General features: G+C 37.8%; 2 protein-coding genes across 3 annotated transcripts in view; one reads left to right on the top strand and one right to left on the bottom strand.

Annotated features, from left to right (window-relative positions):
* The window catches only part of PACRG (parkin coregulated), a gene marked incomplete at both ends in the record, with an annotated part of 215,140 nt that extends 200,383 nt beyond the window's left edge, over positions 1 to 14,757 (bottom strand). The window contains 3 exon segments of the mRNA XM_082299625.1: positions 14,115 to 14,300; positions 14,706 to 14,726; positions 14,728 to 14,757. Of these exon segments, the coding sequence (XP_082155751.1) occupies positions 14,115 to 14,300; positions 14,706 to 14,726; positions 14,728 to 14,757 (237 nt within the window).
* A 179-nt stretch (positions 14,758 to 14,936) lies between these two features.
* Positions 14,937 to 21,721, top strand: part of PRKN (parkin RBR E3 ubiquitin protein ligase) — a 699,935-nt gene continuing 693,150 nt past the window's right edge. For both annotated transcript variants that reach the window (XM_082276720.1, XM_082276719.1), the window contains exon 1: positions 14,937 to 15,036. In XM_082276720.1, the coding sequence (XP_082132846.1) occupies positions 15,030 to 15,036 (7 nt within the window). In that variant the 5' untranslated portion in view covers positions 14,937 to 15,029. The remainder of the gene's footprint in view (positions 15,037 to 21,721) is intronic.

Raw genomic sequence — 21,721 nt, 5'->3', positions numbered from 1 at the left:
AGATAACTAAACAGAAGTTCTGCTTAGCAGGATTATTTAAATATTGAAAAACCCCATCACTTGTGAAGTGAAAATGGGAAGATTTTTGTCTTTTTTACATTCCATTATGGTTTTTGCATACAAATTCTAAAAATATCAAAACTTCGCCTACTCAAGTCTTTAGCAAAAGCATGATTTTTCAGGTTAAAAAGTTATATTTTGATAGCTGAATTTTGTTTGGAACATGTGTACAGTAAATCATACTGTTTTGAGAAAAAAACCCAGTATACACACAGGGCTTGTAGCAAAAAAAATTATATATATATATATAGATAGATAGATAGATACTTGTTCCATCCTCTATACTCTTAACAGTGAAAGTTCTCAGCTATCAGTTTCTTTTTAATTTTTGGCAGTTACAGAAATCATATCTAGTAATTAAAAAGCAGTATTTTAATGTAGGTTGTCAATCTATTTAGAACACAAAACAAAAATAATTATATACTCTGAGAAAATAAAGTATCCAATACTTAAGTACCAGATAATTAACTGAACTCACAGATCGCTAAATAAATGGGTTTTTTTAAAAAATGTAAAATGTATCTTTATCAATATGTTAAGAATTTATTATCCCATGCTAGCATCTTACCTGGGTAATTCCTGCCATTTTATTCTAAAACAAAGTTAGCTAATGGTAATTTTCCATAAAATGTCTATTCTTGGAAGAATTCCTTTTATTACCCTTCCCAAAATACAAATGGTGAATAAGATCTAGGAGATTAAGTGGTGTTTCCATTAATTGTCCTTCACTTACATAAGTAGCAAACCCATGTTAATCTCACATGTTTACTCATAATAAACATAAACTACAAAACCATATTTTATAGTAATGAGCATTGATAAAATTATTTTGGTCTTTTTTTCACATGTGAACACAGATATTTGGCTTATACAAAGCAATAGTTCCCTCTATCTGCCTTTTACCTACCACTTAATTCTATTTTATTTATAAGAACTTATTGTCTCAAGGGCTTTTTTCAGTAATACTACACAAATTTTTTATATAATAAAATTTTCGATATATAAGCATTGTAATGCTTAGACTTATTGATAACTTTACAGCTGGAATCTTTGTAAATTAGAAGGGTTACCATGATTACTACCTTTCAGTGTTTTAATTGTGTATCAGAAAACATTTAGTAAAGTTTGAGAAATGTTTCTTAAATGTCATACCCTTTTCACTAAATTCATGTTTCTAGAACATTAAAATCAGGAGGTTCAGCAATAGGACCTAATAAACACAATATACTTCCTGGTTAACTGCAATACTTAGTGGCAGATCCTTGAACCTTTAGTCACATCAAGTAACACCAATAGGCTAAACATGGGAGCCAGTGAGGAAATCAGAGGTTTCTCCTCTGTCACTATATGAAAATAACTTCTACTTTTTAATGAAGTTCAAAAAGATCTGCTTCAGATATTCTGATTCTACAAGAAGTTCTCTACTGTGCTGCTGATGCCCTCTGTCATCAACTTTGCTGATACCAGTCACTTCACTGGAGAAGCACCAAAGACATTAATGCTCCTGTAGTTCCAACATTGAAGTCGAGGCTCTGAGAGAGACTATTCATTTCCACAATGAAATTACTATGTAAATCAGTTATTCAGTGTTCATCTTCAAGCAATGGCTTCTGATTGAAAGGAACTCAATCTTTTTCTTGAATGCCTGATTAATTTGTGATACTGCTATAGCTCCATTTTATTTACTTCCTTTGTAATCCCACTTTTTTTGGGGGGGTATATGCATATGGGTACCCTTTCTAAAACACCTTCATATGGAAACCAGGCTTATATATCCATGCTGTGTGTACCCTTGCCTGCCTTCACTCCTAAAGATGTGCATCTGCTGGTCATTTTCAACTGAATTTGAAGAAAAGGCAGTTTCAAGCATAAACAGCTACCCTTGTGTTTTTTGGAAATAATGGAGAACAGAGAGGGTGCTCCAAACAATAGGCTTGTTTGTCATATTACTAGACATCAAATATTTTATTAAAAAGCAAAATTAAAAGTTTAATTTTTATACTAATCAACCAGAAAAAAAACCCCCCAAACTCTGCAGGATATCAGGCTTTGTTAGTTTGAATAATTGGCACCTAGTGAAGTATCTTATTTTCACTTTGTGGTTTTTTTCATATAGTAACATAATCTTCTGTGGTTAGGCTGCAAATTTTACATGTCCCCAGAGAGTCCTTTTGAAAACACAAGAACCATGACAATATTTATGAAGATCTCCCTTAAACACACACCATATTTCCTTTCTTTAAAAAACATGATCTGAAATGATAATTTTGATCAGTTTCTTACTTGCAAGAAAACAAGACACTGCAATGGCTCCTTAATGGTTATCTTGTGAACGACTCTGTCTCTTACAATGGGTCTATGGGACCCTGAAGTAAAGTTAATAAACATCTAAAGCTGTCAACTAGAAAGGGATCAAGAAAACAGGGAAACAAACTTGAAAAAGAAAATATAAAGAAACCAAAAATATAGGCTAAATGACACAGTACTAGATACCACAGAGAATTACAGAATCCCCTCATATAATGAGCGTATTACACTAAGTGGAGTTTTTTTTAAACTCGCAGTGGGTAATAACCAAAATTTACATGATAGCATTTTCTGTAACGCCTAATGAAAAGCTTTTGGCCCATTGAGTTATCCATGGTACAAACCCAAGACTGGTTTGAACACCAGCCCCCAACGTCAGGGTAAATTCAAAGAGCCTAAATTAGGCTTTGAACCCAGGTTCCTTCAATATTGGTGAAGAAAATTAGATACTTCAGGAAGTTTAAGTGCTGGAAGATATGCTGAATACCTACAGAACACTGAATACGGGGATGTATGTGAAATTCCATTCCTCTTTGGAGTTCAGACACTTGAATCAAGACTATAAATTGATATATCAGAATACTGAAAATGCAGACCATGAAATTATTTTCAGAAGACTAAAACCTTCTTTCAGGAAGGTCCCCTTAAATAACATTGTGTTCTTTTGCATATTTACTTAGGAGTTAGAATACAAGCTCAAGAGGTGATGGTTTTGTTAATTTCTGTGTTAAGAACACAGTTCAAAAGAACTTCTAACACTAGGGAGTCTACCTCCAGCCCACTGGGAAGAGCATTCAGTTAGGAGTCAACTGATTTGCATTCAGCCTAAGTATGAACTCTAAACCATGACTTCAAGCAGAAAAGGTCACATGCATATTTCAGCTAAAGGAGCTCTCAGAGGAACTGTTTCGGCAATCAGAACAAACATTTTGCTCAGAAATTCATAGCCTTGTCGTAGGCTAAACATTTGTGCCAAACACCCTTAGGTAAGTTTTTTTTAATAAATCTTAAAATACATTAACTTAAAACTAATAAAACTGAAGAATATTTAATGTTATAAAAGAACAAGAGTTCAAAGTGTTCCACTTGCCGGAAGCAAAATAATTAATAGGATAAAATAAGGAGAATAATCACCTAAATCCTACCAAACGATGACCCAATAAAGAACAATTAAATGAATATCAAATGGGGGGAAAAAATATAGAGTCAACTGACTGGTTAATGGCAATTTTTAATTACCTCTGCAAATATATTTTAATATTTTCACCCAATACACACTTTGTTATTACAGTCTAATGGAACACTGTACAACAGAGGAAGAATTGTTCTATTGCTAGTAAAGGGTCATTTGTTTTCTCACTTAAGCTGAAAAATATTTCAATCCTATCTGATGTCAGGGAAAAGAAAAAATGGCAATCCAAACAAAAACAAATGTGTTAAAACCCAGTAATTTCTTCAATAGAATTTACACCCAAAGGTCTGAACATTGTATCCTATTGACAGGCACAGTACTGTCAATGGCTGGCACTCAGTTAACATTTCTGTTATAAAGATTCCTTCGTCAGATAACAGCAGACAGAAGAGTTTGTGAAATCACCTGCAATCTTAAATGCATAACTCACTGATTTCCTATTGATGCATTGGAACTTATTTTACTTTTTAAAATTAAAGTGATGGATGTTACACAATTTTAGTGCACTGTCTGAATTCTTCATACTAGATGAACACTTGGATGACCGAAAGCCTTCAGAAGCTATCAAATAAAATATTAAAACTTGATTGTTGTCTTGAATAATAATACTGTAATACATCTTGAACATGCCCAAAGGCATACTAGAAGCTCATAAAATAGTAATGACTTAAACAGATTTTAAGCAGAAGGCAGAAGCATGCTAAAACTTTACTTTTGTGGATTTTTAAAGATTGTATCCCTCTGTAAGTAGTTGTCTCATTCTAAAATATTTGCACAGTGAAATTTGACTAATTTGTAATAATTTCATATAGGGATGGACTGCAAATTTCTAACAGCATTGCATTGGTTAAGCAGTGGCATAATTTAGAGATAAAACAGACTCTGACACCACCATTACCTTTGGGTTGCATTATTTTCTAAAAAAGCCAACGTATCTCCTAGCTCAACCAGAAGTTACACATCATACACAGAAATGACTTCTGAATTTGACAGACTGCATTACACAGGAGATAAAATCAAGTTGTAGTAATTTTTCCTGTGACCTTTAACTATTAATATAAAACCTGATGAATTAAATGAAGGTCACACAAATTAGAAGGGCATGAGATAGCTAGCAAAACACTGTATAAAAAGTAAAAAAAAAAACCCAGCTAATACACATATACTTCCTGCAAAAAATATTTCCCAGTCATGCCTTACAAAACTGCAATTTAAAATTATAATAAGCTCATTCCTTTGAGATTTTTTTTACAGTAAAAATTATTATATAGGGTATTCTAATAAGGTCTGGGTATAAGCTTCACATTCTCTAAAAGTTTTCTTGCCTTGTAGAACTGCCCTCCCCCCAGACACCCACCTGATGAACATCACTGCAAGGGAAATCCACTGATTCAGAAAAAGACACCATCTGGAGGAGAAGTAAATAAAGTCAGAGAAAAAGTGAGCACAAACAGTAGATAAGAGTGCAGAAAGAGAGAGATCAATAGGCCTGCTTAGGGAAGTTAAGAATGTAAGTTTCCAACTTCTGTGAAAAACAAAAAAGGTTTATCAAATTCTGACTACAATGTCAGTAAAAGTATGCACGCACCTTTGCCTAAATAGTTTTACTGAGAAGATATCCAATACAAAACACTAATGTCACATTAAAACATCATCAATAGGACAGTAAAATAAGTCAGGGCATAATTTTTTTTTCTAAAGATTTAAATGTAGACCACCAGTCTTTTCTAGTAAGGGTACAATTACTAGCCTTGAAACAGAAAACTTAGATCATAAAAGATGTCCTCTAATTCTATGCACCAAGGCTTATAAGGAAAGAAAACTAAATCCAAAGCTTTCAGATTTTTTAGAACACCTCTTAAATATTGTTATTAAAAGCAGTCTGTGGTGGCCACACTCAGTGGAGCATACGGGAGTGGGAGCTTGCTTAGGAGCATGCACCACATGCATGATCTTGCACAATCCCCGTCTTGCACAGATCCTTGCAACCTAACTCTTTAGCCAGGATGTTCCTTGCCCACAAGCCCTTGCACACTCACTCACTTGCAGAAATTCTCCTTCCATGGGGCTTTCCTCATTCACTTCCTTAAATAAAAAAAAAAATTCAGGAAAGACTATTTCATTCCATAAATCATGGGCTTAATAATATGGCTGTCATTAAGAAAAATCTTACACGGAAATAACAGAAGAGAAATCCTATCTGAACAATTACTGAAAGAAAGAAAGACCTGGTAAAGTTAGAAGACCTAATACACACAGATATTTTCAAGAACATCTAGTAAGTCCAAACAACATAAGCAGAAGCAGTTGTTTCATATTATAATGAGATGCAGAGCGAGACAAAAAATATTAAAAATGCTCATGTGATAATGGCAAAAACAGTGGATGTCTTAAGCACATAAGACAGGCAAGAAAACACTGCACCCTTTGATCTGGATTTTTGTCAGTTTTTGTGCAGAATACTATGTATTGCCTACCAGCCACGCAAAACATTCTCATTAATATGCTTATGATCAATGAAATAGGGATCAAACATAACTTTAAACATGTATTCTTCCTCCACTGGTTGTTACACAGGAAATTAGCAGTATGCCATGCTTGCTTCAAGAGTTTTCATTGCACTGATATTACTATGATGTATTTTATGTTCTAACTTTGTCACATATTGCAGAATTTTTGTACTTACTGCAGTATACACTTTTTTTAAAAGTCTTTCATTACACAAAAAGTCCAACCAACCAACAACCAAACCCCACCAAACAAAGCTAGTCTGGATCCTAGTCAATCTAATGACATACTTCTATTATGAAACTGAAAACAAATCAGTATTTACTCTTGCTATCAAGGTCATGACATCACCCCTTACAGAAATATGGGTGAAGAGTAATTTTTTAAAAAGAAAAATCTTACATTAAAAGAGATCATCACAAATGTATGAAAAGCTAAATTATATGTTTACCATTCTATTATAATTAAGGCAGGTTTTCTTATCACATGAGAATCCTGTTTTTTTCAGGCAAGAAGCCCAACAGAAATTCCGCAGAAAGTCTGACTAAAATTAAATTGCTCTCAGGAGCAATTCCTTTATTTGCAGGCATCCCCTCAATTTACACTCATCAGAGACCAAAATTAGCAACTATAAGAAACATTATATTTGTAACGTATCTACAGAATCAGCGTGCAACTATTAAACACAAGATTCCATAATTCAGCCTTAAACACATTGTGACCCCATACAGGAATTTATAATTTCATCTTATCTGACATGTATTTTATCTAAGAAAGGAAGTTATCAGAGTGCAGTAAATTTTCCAGCAAAAATTATTTAACTATGCTATGAAAATGAAAAGATATGCCAAACTACTTATATGGATGTCAAGTATACAAAAGAATCAACTATTGCTAGGAGGAACCAGTCAGTCTTTCACAGCAGTTTTTCTATGACATTATCTAGAAATTTTATCAATTTACCAATAGTATTGTTTGCTACATTTTTTTTTGACTTCGCAATAATTGTCATTTCAAAATGGTTAAGAAAACTTCATGAAAAAAACAAAACCTCTCTGACCCCTTCAAAGTCTCACTAGGTAATTTCACTTAAACACAGACCAAGCATATATACATTACCCAAAGTATTGGTTATGAAAAGAAGGAAAAATTTCATTTCCATGGTACAGACTCCAGCACTCTCTGCCTGTAAAGCCTGGGAACACAGCCCTAGGAAAAATCATACTGTGTTAGTGATTACCTAGGTCCCTGCTTTAGGGAGTCACATTCAGTTCCTTTTCTGTTTCCCCACTCCTTTTCCTAGTGCACATGCCACTGTGCTACATCTCCAGTCTCTCTCACCCACTTAAAGCTTCCAGTGTTATTTAAGTTTTAGCAGTGACAGGAGGAGACTGTGAGACAAGGGACTGTATCCAGAAGCTGATAGCTGCAGACATGGCCAGCTGCTCCAATTCCTTGAAGCATTCATTGCATACTTGGCAGCAGCACTCCCTGCATACTTGCAGCAGACCACATTAGAAGAATTAGCTGCAGCTGATCTCATCTAATAAGCATATGTTGCTGCTACCCAAGCACTGATGCAGGCTTATGCAACTGTATTCAGAAAGCCAACCTTAGGTTTATGATGTAGTTCACCATTATAACTGGAACAATATGGTGTTTATATAGTTTTCCTGAGGGTCAGAAGGGAGTTGTATTCATTACCCCCTCCACATCTTCAGAAAAGCATAAAATTTATTAAAGCAAAAACCTTCAAATGCCTTTTCCCTTGTCCAAATAGAAAGTAAATTAGTCATCACTAATTTGTCTGACCTTAGCAGCAGCAAAGCCACGTAATGACTGCAAACAACCATAATATGGAAGAAGGAGATTCATGGGAAAATTCCAGTTGAAAATTACTCCAAGAAGTCTCTATCTAATTCAATCTCTTTCTCCAAGCATGGTTATTTCAAACAGGTTGCTCAGGGCTTTGTTCCATTTAGGTCTTGAAAAATCTCCAAGAAGACTGCACAGCTCTGGGAAACCTGATGCACTGCTTGACTATCCTCATAGTGAAAAACCTCTTCACCATGAACACCTAATCTCAACACACATCTCTTGTCCTCCCATCACTAGAGAGAACAGACTGTTTTTTTCTTCCTGACAGCTTTCTCACAGCTCTTGGGTCACTAGGTCTGTTAGGAATTATTACCGTGAGATATCCTGGTAGCTTTCCCTTTTCCAGGCTGAAATACAGCTCCCCTCAGCCTCTCCTTCTGGAACATAAGCACCAGAACCCTGCCTTGACGGCTCTTCACTAAACTCACTTCGGGTAGCATCCTAGAGCATTCCCAGTCAACTAGCAGGGAGAAGACTAAGACAAAGGCTGAAGCCTACACAGAGTACAAGATTTTTCTTAAATGAAATTGAAGATGCCAAGTTAAAAGAAAGAATATGTACATATGTGTTCATTTCTTTGGAAACTGGAGACTTAGTGCTGAGAAGGGTGTATGGTAAGATGCTTTCTAACTCATCTCTTTCACATTTTCAATTGGTTGGCTCCAGAGGCATACTCAGCTGCATGTAGGGAATGCTGACTTTAGATAATTCCCTACACAGCAAGTTGACAGCTTAAAGTCATGTTTGGAGACTATTCTTACTAATTATTGTCTAATAATTTGTTCCAAATTCCTACATTTGCAGTAAGAAAATCTCAGAACTGAAAAATGCCCCCCTCATTCAGAGAAACAACAGATGAAGATACCCATGTACTCAGACCACTGGAGGATTTTAACTTGTATGAAACCTTAAACAGTTTGCAAAGTTTAAAATAGTTTAATTCCTTTGCAAGAATGGACAGAATTTGACAACTATCTCTGTAATCCTCTCCAGTTAGAATATTTTATTCATGAGTTCATAAAAAAGTAATTAGTAGAGGAGTTTTGAAAAAGCACTGCCATAATGTTTTAAAATCAATTTACATTTACCTTCTCTAGACATGAAACTCAAAATCTCCCAAGGTCTTTTTCTGTGTAAAATATCATGAATCAAATGAAGTGATTTAAGACAAGAATTGTTAATCAAACCACGAAACAGAGTCTAACCAATAATTTACTTATTAATTAAGTCATATGACTGAATTGTAAGAGAAGATTAACTGGAGATTCAAATGTGTAACAGATTTTCATAAATGAAGCAGCATGACTTCTTCATGCTTATGGTAAGAAACAGATTTTTTCATCCTCACACTGCAGCTATGAACAATACCAACTTCTCACCACATTCACAAAAATAAAGTGCTGACTTTGAAGTATTTTAAAATAAGAGCAGTATGATTAAGCCATCTAGGTTATAGCTGGAAAACATAATAAGAAATAGAAGCTTTTTGGTGAAATTACAGTCTTAAGCGTTAGTATTTTTTCTGTATATTCTGCTTTTACATTATACTATCAAACAGGTCATTACAGTAAATACAAACATGGAATTGGAAAGGAATGTAACTTTATGAGGGAAAATAAAAACCTCCTTGCGTTGAAGCTTTTCATGCTTGAACCTAATGCAACTAAGTGCCTCATCAATCCAGTGGGATGACTGTGTACTGGCACAAAGGAGGAGGTACAAACAGGCAGCACACACAGGCAGGGCTGTAGCACTGAAAACTTTTGTGAGCTTATAGTATTACCAAAGTGTATGTCAAGTCTGTGCTATTAAAAAAAAAAAATGCTGAGCTGCTTTTAACCAGGGCTCCTGTCCAGTTCACCGCAAAGCCATACAGAAGTTCATGTTGCACCAAGAATAAATGTCCAGGGATGAAAACAACACCTTTCAATTGTGGTGCAAGTTTATGCTGCTGTAAATGCTTGTGGAATCACCCTGCTAGAACTTGGTATCATAACTGGTTTTAAATGAACTAAGACCGCGATGTGGCCAAGAGAATACATTCCCACCCTCACAGCTGGTGCTGACATTCTCCTGCTTCCCTTCTCATTGCATATATTGACTTTAGAGCTGTTACAGCTTATCCAACTTACGCTATATTTGCAAGAAAGAACAATGTCAGTGCAAAAGGAGAGATGGTAGCATGCAGTCAGGACAGGGAGAAAGGCAAAACAGATGAACCTCGTTGATGCAGAAGCTTTGCTTGCCTCAGTCCCACAGACAGCAGTTCAACACTATGAACTTTAACAGGCTGCATTATTTTCAGCAGGATCAGTTCTCTGATCAGCCAGCATTGTACAAATGAGGACACAATAAGGGGCAGCAGTACTAAAGAGCCTGAGAAAGCAAGAAGATAGGATTGCCTTCCAGAGCACTGACAGTTTAAATTGTCTCACAGTGTTCACTGAAGTGCACTCATAGATTGTACACAATTGCTATTGTTAAACTGGAGCAGTTCTTCCAAGACAGATGTGCTACTTTTCAATATACATTTATCAAAACACTCTTTAACTTGACATCTACTTGCCCGAAAATGCACTGCTTTTTCCAATAAATTAGCTGTTATAATCAAAAGATACAACTTCTTTCTTGTATTCCTTCCTAAAGCCTCAAAATCGAATCAGAAACTTTGACTGCTACAAGGTAAATAACGAAAGTAGTCCTAGTTACACAGGGTGGATGAATATAAATATAATGTGAAATCAGAAGTTTCAGAATGTAAATAAATCACAGTATAGTTTAAATGAAACCTTCCTATGAGTTATTTTTGAATGCTAAAGAGTAAGAAAGCCCTTCACAACACACATTACTGAAAATGGTTTGAAAGAAGTGTTTAAAGTACAAAGATGGAGAATTTATTCCAACACATACAGACCGTGGACTCCTAAATGAGGAACAGAAAAATGAAAATCCAGAGCTGCAATACAAACAACCATTTTTCTGCTTATGAGCAATTACACTTCCTTTAGGAGATAAAAGATGTGCCCTACACATAGCTAAGACTCTCTAAGGTTGAAGAGCTGCTTTAGTTTTAGAAATCCAGAAACAAGTTTTAGCATCCCTTCCTTTCTAAGGCCATATAGTAAACATTCTCATTCTATCCCTGTGGTCTGTTCTTGGTGGCAGTTTCTGGCTGACGTCATGGAATACTTGTATGTAATAGTAATCTTTTAAAAGTTGGGAGACAGATAGAAATTCTCTTTCTACTATTTCCTTTAAGTACTAATATGAATCCTATGGAAAAAGTGCTTTTACCACTAGTGTATTACAGAAAAGGGGGATGCTAACACTTTATTCTCTTATATGCAGTTGCAGAAAATAGGAAAATATAATCTGGAGAGGATCAGAAGTGAACAGAGATATCTTCCTGCTGTCCACATTCACGTTCAGACACTTCTATACTTGCCAGCCTATATATTCACTCTTAATTGTATTCCTAATTCTACACACAGTACCTCTGAAGTAAGGGCACATAACATTGTTGATCCCACTTGAGGACAAAACAATTAAAATGTAAATGTAACTTGTTAGTATAGAAGACCTTTATTAAATCTTGCTTTTAATCTAAACTGCTATATAAATGTACAGTTTTGAAATAACTTAAACACTTTATTCAGTTCAGGAACATTTTTAGGTGAATATTTAAGCATTGTATTTCAATAAGCAAATTTTAGATTTTGCGAGAGCTGAGAAAAGTCTTAAATATTGTATCTACTTAATTTCTGCACTTACTACTGGCTATGAAAGCAGACTTTATTCAGGAACATTCATGAAAAACAGCTTAGTAAAACACTCTTTGCCCAAGCAACATAAACGAATTCTGGAACCTTTACTACAATATTCACAGTCATATATGCACAATGGTAATCTGTTAAGACTCTACACTAAGGGTTTAAGACTAACTGCATCCTCACACCAAAGACTATTAATCAATACCTTAATGTTTGACCTGGAGATGCCAAACACGTTTAACGCTATGCCTTATCATGCTGTTAACAAAAAGAATTACGATGTCTAAACTACATATTCCTGCTGTGCTTCCAACCCTCCAGTCAACTCCTAAGCCTTCCATGAGAACTTCATCAACGATGTCAACTTCTGACAAGTGAGTACTTAATAAATCTGAAGCTCCATTTAAGCAGTAGTTGGAAAAGAGAAAAGGAACACCCACTTTTGCACAGAGTGGCAGTGAACTATTTCTTACTCTATCCTGATTTTTTTGCACACTGACTGGAAATGATTCTGGTGGCTGCCTGACCTCAATTGCAGCTTTTGCAAAACATAGCCCTGGCACTACGAATCTCCCAGGACCACCAAGAGTTTCACTGCTTCCTACCCAGTTATGAGTAGAAGGTGTGCATCAGGTCAAAACACCTCTGCCGGGGCTGAGGGGGCAGGCAAGTGGGCAGCTGAGCAGGGCAGAAACAAAACAGGTTGCCGGGAGAGGTCAGGCAATCTCTGATGTTGGGGGTTTTCACAGTTTAGCTAGGAAAACCCATCACTGACCTGATCTGAGCACTAGTGATAGGCCCACTTCAAGTGGGAGGCTGGATTAGATGATTTCCAGATGTCCATGCCAAGGAAAGTAATTTCTGTTACCCCGTGAGTAGCTCCAAAGGCAGCAGACTTACCTGTATGCAGTAGCTTAGTGACAGTATCACATGATTTATGTGCTGTTCATGTTTAGGAAGTTAGAAATGCAGCCATAAAAGTTAATATTCTATAAATATTTAAAAGGAAACCTAAATTCTGATTAAAGTCATAGTTAGTTATGTTTACAAGTCACAGCTCCTTTTTAAAAACTGAATGTGTATTTCTCAAACTCCACTGAAACTATTGATTCTTCTAGACAAAACCGTCTTTTACAGATCTTATGAACAGAGATATGTAGGTGTAAACAAATATGAGCAAATATCCATTACTTGAATATTTTCCAGAGAACAGGAAACATACTTTAAAAATAAATTCTTAAGGTTGCCGAAAAATTATAGTCTACTATTCCATGCATCTCTAGAATAAAAACTAACCAATCTTTAAAACAAAGAGATTTTTGGTCATGTTCATGTTGTGTTTTTCCAAGTAAGGTGAAACAGGTTTTAGTTTCACTAATTAGGAGAAAGTTTTTCAAGTACACAACTTTTACTCCATTTAAAATTTGTTTAAAGGTGGACTTGTTTGGCTTTTTAAGAGGATGTTCTTGCAGATAACAAGATCAGAGAGACTGGTCCAGGAAGACCACTTCAGAAAAAAAAAAGGGAAATAATGTATTTCATAACTGCTGTCAGAATAGTCTATAGATTTAAAAATACCTTTGAGGACTTAAGACTTTGCTAACACCTTGAACTGTGTCCAAATAAAAAAAAATACCATTCAGGAGCTTAGGCAGTGATGTATGGCAATATTACCTCATCCAGCTACATGTAGAACATTTGTACTCTGTACTAGTTGAAGCTTTTTTAATTCCTAAATTCTGATAAAGCTAGACAAATAAAACAGTATAAAGAAATTTGAAGGACCATTATATAATACTTCAAGTTCATTAGAAATTGCAACTATAACTTAAAAGCTTGCTGGATCAATTTCTCTGTCTTTGAACTACAAGTTGAAGAACTACTGTTTGTTTCCAGTTTAGTATTCTCCTAGATGGTGTGGAAGCTTTTCATTATTTTCCAAGCTTGTTTTAAAAACTAATCTATTTACCAGATCTCTGCCATCCTATTTGACATTCACATCAAATTCATACACTGTATCAGTGTAAGAAAATTTTTGAGAAATACTGCACTACCACTTGACAGCATTTTGCTAAGTGGGAGGCAGTAAGCCTCATACACAATTCCACAGGCTGGCAGTCTAATAGGATGTGCAGTGCCAATATAAAACCACACAGAAAAATTGTGGCACCAAAGCAAAGCACTTGGTAATTGAAGCATCATGACTTCCACAGGCACAGAGAGAGTCACCTTGTGATAATACTTCTGCAAAGTCTGGAAGTAATTTCAGCAACCAGCAAACTCCAGATAAGGTATTAGCAACTTGCACACCTTCCTGACATGCTTTACCCACAACTCTAACTTGCTTCCTGGACACGTTGAGTTAATTTGTATCACCCCTATGCTAGCAGCAAACGTACCACGCTGTTTTTCATCATGGCTCTAATAGTGAATCCCTCGCAGGCCTGTTGCTTGTCCTGCTGCTTGTCCTTCTTCTCCCGCTGCCGGGAGCACCTGTCACATGCGGGCTTTGAGGGGCCCGGGCCCCCCTCCTCCACTACCATCTCCCCACCGGCGCCCGCGACGGACCAGATGCAAATTACGGACTGGAAAAAACAAGCGAACATCAGCGTCCCGTGCCCAGCGAGTCAGAGCAAGCAACCCTGCTCCCTCCACAACCAGCGACAGCCCCACACACCCGTCCCGCGCCCTGCCTGCCCCCCGCCCCTAACCCCAGACACCCCTTCTGCATCAGCCCAGCTCGTCCCCCCCACTCCGCCGTGTCCAGCCCTTCATCACCACCTGATGTCCTTGTCCTCCGGGGGCTTCTGCCCCCCGCCCGCCACTGTCCCCCCGCCGGGTCCGGCCCTGCGGGTCCCTCTCGGGGTCCGTTGGGCACCTGCCGCCACACGACCGTCGCTAGGCAACGCGTCAACAACCCGCCGGGGAAGAGGGAGGGGAATCACAGGGAGCCCCGTCTGCACCGCCCGGCCCCGCACAGCTGTACCTACACCCGGCGCTCCGAACACCGGGGCGGCGGACAGCAATTAACGAGAAAGTCATTAGCGAGGGCGGGGGAGAAATGTGAGGCGATGACGTGATAGGGGGGAGGCGGGTGTGAGCTGGCCAGGAACTACGCTACCCAGAGGGCCCAACACGCGCCTCCGCCTCCCTCGCTGAGGCGCATGTGCCGGCCCACCCCCGCCCGCAGTCGCGCGACGCCTCAGGGCGGCTGCAGGGGGATCGCTCGGGCGGCAGGCGCGGCCGGCACGTGCGAGCGCGTGCACGTGCACGCGCACGCCTCGCCCCTCGCCGCCGCCGCCGCCGCCGCCGCCATGATCGGTGAGTGAGCGCGTCAGGGAGCGGGGCGAGCCCGGATGCGGCTCCGCCCTTCCTTCCCCGCCCCTCTTCTGCCCGCCCCTTCCTTGCTGGTGCCGCCGGGGCTGCTGTCTTGTTTGCGGCCCTGGGGGTTAGCGGAGGCTGGTGTGGCTCCCTTCGTTTACCCTCGGCCCTGCCCGCCTCCCCCGGTGCCTCGGGGGGCGGCTCGGACCCCGCGGCGGGGACGTTGCTCTCGGTCTGCGCCCTCTGGTTAAAGCGCGTCGGGGCCGTGCAGGGCTCGCGGGGGCCAAAGTGCTGAGAGGGGTCACTGCCCTTCTGCTTTACCCCCGTGGGATAAAAAAAATCTGGCCAGGTCTTGTGACTGAGGTCATTTTAAAATTACTTTTTATTCCTTCTCAATATATCGTTTGTAATTGCTGCTGGGCAAGGTTTGTGTGATCTGCAAACTTTTTTGCCCTTGCCGGCATATATATATACGTGTTATTGGTATGGCGTGGTGTCTAGTGGTGACCTGGAAAAGAAGCAACTTAGAACACCTGATGGTGTTGGGAGTGTGACCCTTTGGTCCTTGAGCTGCTTTCTGTACCCACCCAGTGCTGGTGTGACGTGTGACTCGGTTGTTTCAGCAGTGGCTTCTCTTGTAAGATTAATCCATACCTGGGGAGTTCAAAGTTACAGGATCCGTTTTATAGCCTCCACATTACGCATTTCATCTTGCTTTGACTTTCTCAATTTTGAGAATTATTTAAAGTAAAATCTATAAAGTGTAGTGGATGCACATGCATTTTAACAACTCTTTGCTGTCCTTAGGTTTGCTGTTTCATGACCAGTGTTGGTGTCACAGTTGCTGCCTACCTGAGATCTGATCAAGTTGAAAGCCATGCATTTTTTTGTAAAAATATTTATTTTTAAGTTGAACGTCTCAAAAGTTTCCAAGAATGCTATGGGTTTTTCAGCTAGATAGTCTTTTTTCCTTAGCAGTATATGATTGCAGGTGTATGGCTAATGTTCTTTCAGCTTTCCTAAAGCTAAGAAGAAAGTTACAAACAGTTCCCCAGTATTTTCAGTCTGTATATATATTAATGCAAATGATCTCTTCCTAGTTGTGGAATTTTTCTTACAGGACTTTCTTGTCATTTGGGCTGCTTTTTTGTTACGTAGTAGAGAAATGGAAGGCTTGGCTTAAGGAAAGCACAGAGGGTCAGGTATTCCACTGTTTTTATTTTGCAATGTCATCTGCTGATCTAATGTATTACTGTAGTATAGAAAATACATGTGCTTGCAGAACTGCAGTGTGTGTTTGTTTTTGAATGCTTCAGGAAAGCAAGTTGAGTTTACCTAAGGGACTGCCCATGTGGTTACAGAGCTGATGCCTCTAGCCCTCACACTGAAATCTAAATATTTACTTGCTGCTCATGAATATAAATGCTATATGACTGAGGAATGATAATTTTATTTTCACTGTGGCAGACGGAAATGTTTGTGAATATTGATTATGAAATGTGCATACCAATTAGCTGCAAATTTAAAAACATAGCTTTACATGAGCTGCAACCTGCCCTGGTTTAACCCCAGCTGGCAAACTAAGTACCACACAGCCACTGGCTCACTCTCTCCCCTGCCTAGCAGCAGGACGGGGAGGAGAACTGGGGGCAAAATAAGAACAGTTTTTAATAATTGAAGCAGAGTAATAATAATAGTGATAATGCTAATGATGGTGATAATTGTAATGGAAAGGAGAGAGAGGAATAAAACCCAAGAGAAACAAGGGATGCACAGTAAAATTTCTCACTGACCAAAACCCAGTCCATCCTCCAGGCCAGCTGCCACCAGTTTATCTACTGGGCATGATCTGTGGTATGGAATATCCCTGTGGCCAGTTCGAGTCAGCTGTATCCTGGCCACACTCTCTCCCAGTTTCTTATGCACCTCCTCACTGACAGAGCATGGGAAACTGAAAAGTCCTTGACTTGGGCTAAGCACTATTTAGCCATAACTGAAACAACAGAGTGATACCAACCTTATTCTCATAGTAAATTCAAGTGCAGCATTGTGTGAGGTTCTAAGTAGTATTAACTCTATCCCAGCCAAAATCAGTATGACACCCTCCCCATCCCCCAAAAATAAAGTAATTATCTTCAAAGTTTGTGATGTGGAGACCTAGTCCAATTTCCTGCTTTGAGACTTTCTGAAAAGTCTCCTCTAAACACTTGCGAGCTGGGAGTGCCGTAGCAAAATTGGGGGCAGGAGGGGAGGGGTGAGAATTTGTGTCATCTACCCATTTTTTTTTTTACCTGAGTATTAAAAGAAATTTTCCTATGAAACATATGGTATATTTTCCAAAATGTTTCTGTTTCATATCTCTAGAAATGCCTTATGTCCTCATAAGTTAATTCTACAATATAATTGTGCAACATATGATAATTCCTTTAACTGGCTTTTGATTTTCTATCTTCTTTCTTTTTTCTCTTCTTTATTTCTCACAGACCAGGTCTTACAGACTTGTGCACATTCAGGTTCCTTAAATCGTAATTTGAATCTAGACAGAGCTAGTTAAGTGGTGTGGGTTGTCAAAACCTCTGCTTACTTAGGGGCATGGGAGTTTTGGGGGGTTTTTTTGTGATGGGTTCTTAGAGTTTATTCTTCATTTTATTTATTTGCTTACCATTGCATCAGCTGAAAACTGGTGTTGGCTCAGTGGAAGTGACAACCTGCCTTTGGATTGGCTGAACTATTTCCTAGTCAACAGCCCTGGCAATAGTGCCACATTCTTGAACCCTGCTCTGGGGGACAGAAAGACCAACCAAACTGATTTTGAAGGAACATACTGGGACAGCTTTGTGAAAGTTTTCAGAAAATATCTCTCAAAGAGCAAAAAACACAGGAGAAGGCCCCAAACTGTTTTATAAATGTAGAAGATGGGCTCTATATAGTTAACAGTGGCAGTTCAGCATTTCTGTGGTGAATGAGAGATGAAGGTGGTAGTAGCGACAGGTTGCGAAGGGCTTTGACAGTGAAATATGATTCATCCAACAGTAATCAAGTTAAGGCAGAATGGGAGCCTGGGTGAAAGTTTTAGCTATCTGGATGACCGATCACTCCTCCATGTTGCACCCTTTTTCAATGTGTTGGTAATCTACTTTCTGCATAAATGTTTCTCATTGGTATGAAAATAACCTTGAGGAAGCAAAACAAGAATAAACCCTTTCTGAATTTACCTGAATGTATTTATATATATGGTGCTATATATGATAATAGTACTACTGTAGTAACCAAAAGAAAAGTAGTTTAGGAATTTTCTACTTAGATATTTTGATCTCTTGCTGCAATTTTGGTTGTTTTATATTTTGTTGTCATATTGGTGTTCTAGTGCTATGGATAGTTCCACTACAATACTGGAATAATAGTTCAAATTGTAGTTCATGAGCATGTGGAATAATCTTTCTGATGGTTAGTTTGATTAAACAAAACCTAAACCTCAGAATATCAAGGCCTACTTGCATTTCAAATATGTGACCTGTTTTGTTAAGTTTGTTTTGAGCCTTCTTCCTTTCTGCTAGGGTAGCTGTATTGTACTGCGTGTACAGAATTGCATCATGAAACACTTTGTTTTACTGGAATTATATTTTAATGATTTTTTCCTACAAAATGCTTTGTTATGATTCCATCAGCAAGGTTTTATAAGGTTAGTATCATTTAAAGTAGGATATTTTCGAAAGACAACTGAGTTTTGCTAGATATACATAAGCATTCTGGATTTTGTTGTTTCCTTTAAGGGAGATGAGAAGACCTTTTGTTTGTATTTCTTTTTGAAAGACAAGTAGCAAGGGGGAAGAAAATGGGGTGGGAATTTTTGCTTTTTTGGTATTTTTGGTTGATTTTTTTTTAAGGCTGCAAAATAACTATTATAATATCAAGACACTGGAGACTAAGCAGGGGCTAAGGATGTTCTGATTCAGTGTTTTGAGTTTTTCAAATAGACCCCTACAGAAAATTGATCTGGCAGTTTCTTGAAATTACTGCCCATGCTTACTTACATGTCATGTGTAAATACAGTATCCATTGCCAAAATCTTTGGTCCAGCATATCTGTGAGATGGGAATAAAGTTAAGAATTTCAAATTCCACTTATTCCCAGAAATGATTAGGAAAAGGCCTTTGCTAACAAAATATGGAAATTGAAAAAAAAAATATTTTGGAAATCGTAACAGCAAATGCTGCTCTTTAAGAGTCCTTGCCAAAGCAGTGGGTGTCTTTTGTAGATACATTTAAAGCTGAAGACATTATTTGGTTCTGTTGTGATGACATTGCCTTGAGAAGTGGAGTAGTTTTCTTAATTGGAAACACATATATCCCCATTTACTGAAATAAGTTAGTTGGGCTGCCACACCCTGTATCATGGAACTCTCAGTTGTGTAAATGGTCAGGCCACAGAAGCAAATGATACTGAGAATGGGGCAAGTTCTATTTCTAAGTTACTATATTTAGAAGAAGCCCAAGGGAGAATAAAACCATTAGTGGGAAGTTTGTTGCTTTGCCAGACAGGTTTGTGTAAAACAGATAAATTAATTATTTTCAGTCAATTGTTGTTGTTGCTATGTACTGTGTATCAGTATTGTTGGACTCAAAATCAACTTCTAACACAAAATGCAGCCAGTGGTGCATGAAGTTTTCCATTAAAAGAAGAAAAAGGTAATGTAAGAAATGTGCAGCTATATAGCCAGAATTCACAGAATGCCACTACAAAGCTTGGTTTGGAGATAATTAGTTGGCAAGCTTTAGTTATATAATTGTCAGTTATTTCACAGTTATTAATGCCGTAAAATATTACCGTGTCCCACAGCCGTAGGGAGGAAGAGAGAAGATCCAGCAGGCAGGAATTGTGCAGCAAGATTGATTTATTTAATTATTTTACAAACTCTTCTATAGACTTTTTCTTCATAGTCTAATTGGACAAAGGATCAGCCACCCCTTGGGGGTGATTGGCTAAAATCCTAAAACATCCATTGTCAAAATATTTTTCTACTGTACCATAAACATAGTTCTACAAGGTCGCAGGTGTTCTTAGTTTACAGAACTTCTGCTTTATCTTCCATGAGAGAGAAAAGTATCCCACGGTTTAGAAGAAGCAGGGAAATTCCTTGCTATCAGCATTTTTGTATCCCCACACAATACCTGATTTTTTCCTTCTGAACTACAGTGTGGATGGGGCATCTTTCAAATGTTTGTACTTTATGAGGACTTTTAATCATTAAATAACTAAATTTTAATATGGTAAATTACATCTTTTAAAATTATAATATTTTTATAATTTTTCAGTTTCCAAATGTTGTACTTCAGGCCTCTCCCTCTCTGTGTTTTGATCAGTGCTAAAGGAGTGGAAAGATGGATGATCTTACAAAATAAGGATAAAAATCCATCAGGTTTATCTGATGTAGAAAAATGCATCAGTACCCTTCTGCTTGGTTTATTCTTGAGGCTGGACAAGATAGGGAAAGAATTAGTTCATTATTGTGCACTTTTTGAAGCAGACTGAAGCCTGCCAGATTGTACTAAACAGGCTTTTAAGCAGTAACTCTTGTGTTACATCACTTTTCTGAATCAGCATGTTCATGTCTATATTAGTATTGTTAAAGCTTGACCCAGGAAAAATTGTAATGTCAAAGTTGTTCTTTGAGGCATGTGGAAATAACTGAAATATTTGCCATGTTATTACAAATTCTCTGTTAAAATGGCAAGAGACAAAAACGCATTTAAGCTCTCCAGCCATCACTCAAATATTAAATTTGATGTTAGTGATCTTAAGGGTAGAAATTAATAAACAATTAATCATGAAACTGCCTTTTATTTCATGCCCTTGAGCAATTTGTACAGTGGTAGCTGGTATTTGTGCTGGTAAACATGCATCTTTTCTTGAACAAGGCAGTCTTATTAATGATTTCTCATAAATTCAGCCAAAACATTGCATAAATAACTTGTCACAATTATGATGCATTAAGTGCATGGTAGCTTTATGTAGTGTCCTTTTACAGTGGCTACATGCCTATGATGGATAAGCCACAAAATCTTCAGCGATTTCTTCTCCATACAGTGGCGTAATAAATTATGTGCTTCAGAGAAATTAACTCTGTTAACTGTTTTCCTGTTTTTTTATTTCTAAGTGGGTTTGGTTTTTTTTTGGTTTTTTTTTGTTTGTTTGTTTTTTGTTTTGGTTTTTTTTTGTTTGTTTTGTTTTTTGGTTTTTTTTGATGGCAAAAGCTCACTCTTGGACTTCAGAACTATTTGAGGCTGTCTGCAGAATATAACACCTCTATTCATGCTAGCAATTTCAATGATGGAAATTTTAAAACTGACTCTAAAACTATTTTGAAGCTTTCATCCCCTCTGATGACCTCTGAATTTATAATATTATATGTCACTATTTTCTTCTCCATTTACCTTTGGAAGAGGGAAAATAATGACATACACACATTTAAAAAGAATGATAGGTCATTGCCCATGAAACATGTCCAAAATAAATTATCTGAATCCTGCAGTTTTTAACCCATACCTCTTGGCTGTATTCCTGTTGGGATTGTTGAGGAAGACTTGATTTTCTATCCTTGGCTGATTTGAGCTAAGTTGAAATGATGAAAGGAAGGTGGTTACCAAATGAACATTTTCAACAAGTGCCTTGCCATTAATGTCTT

This window comes from Coloeus monedula (genome assembly GCF_965178545.1).
Source record: "Coloeus monedula genome assembly, chromosome: 2".
Classification (NCBI taxonomy): Eukaryota; Metazoa; Chordata; class Aves; order Passeriformes; family Corvidae; genus Coloeus; species Coloeus monedula.
This window is presented reverse-complemented; position numbering and strand designations above follow the sequence as displayed.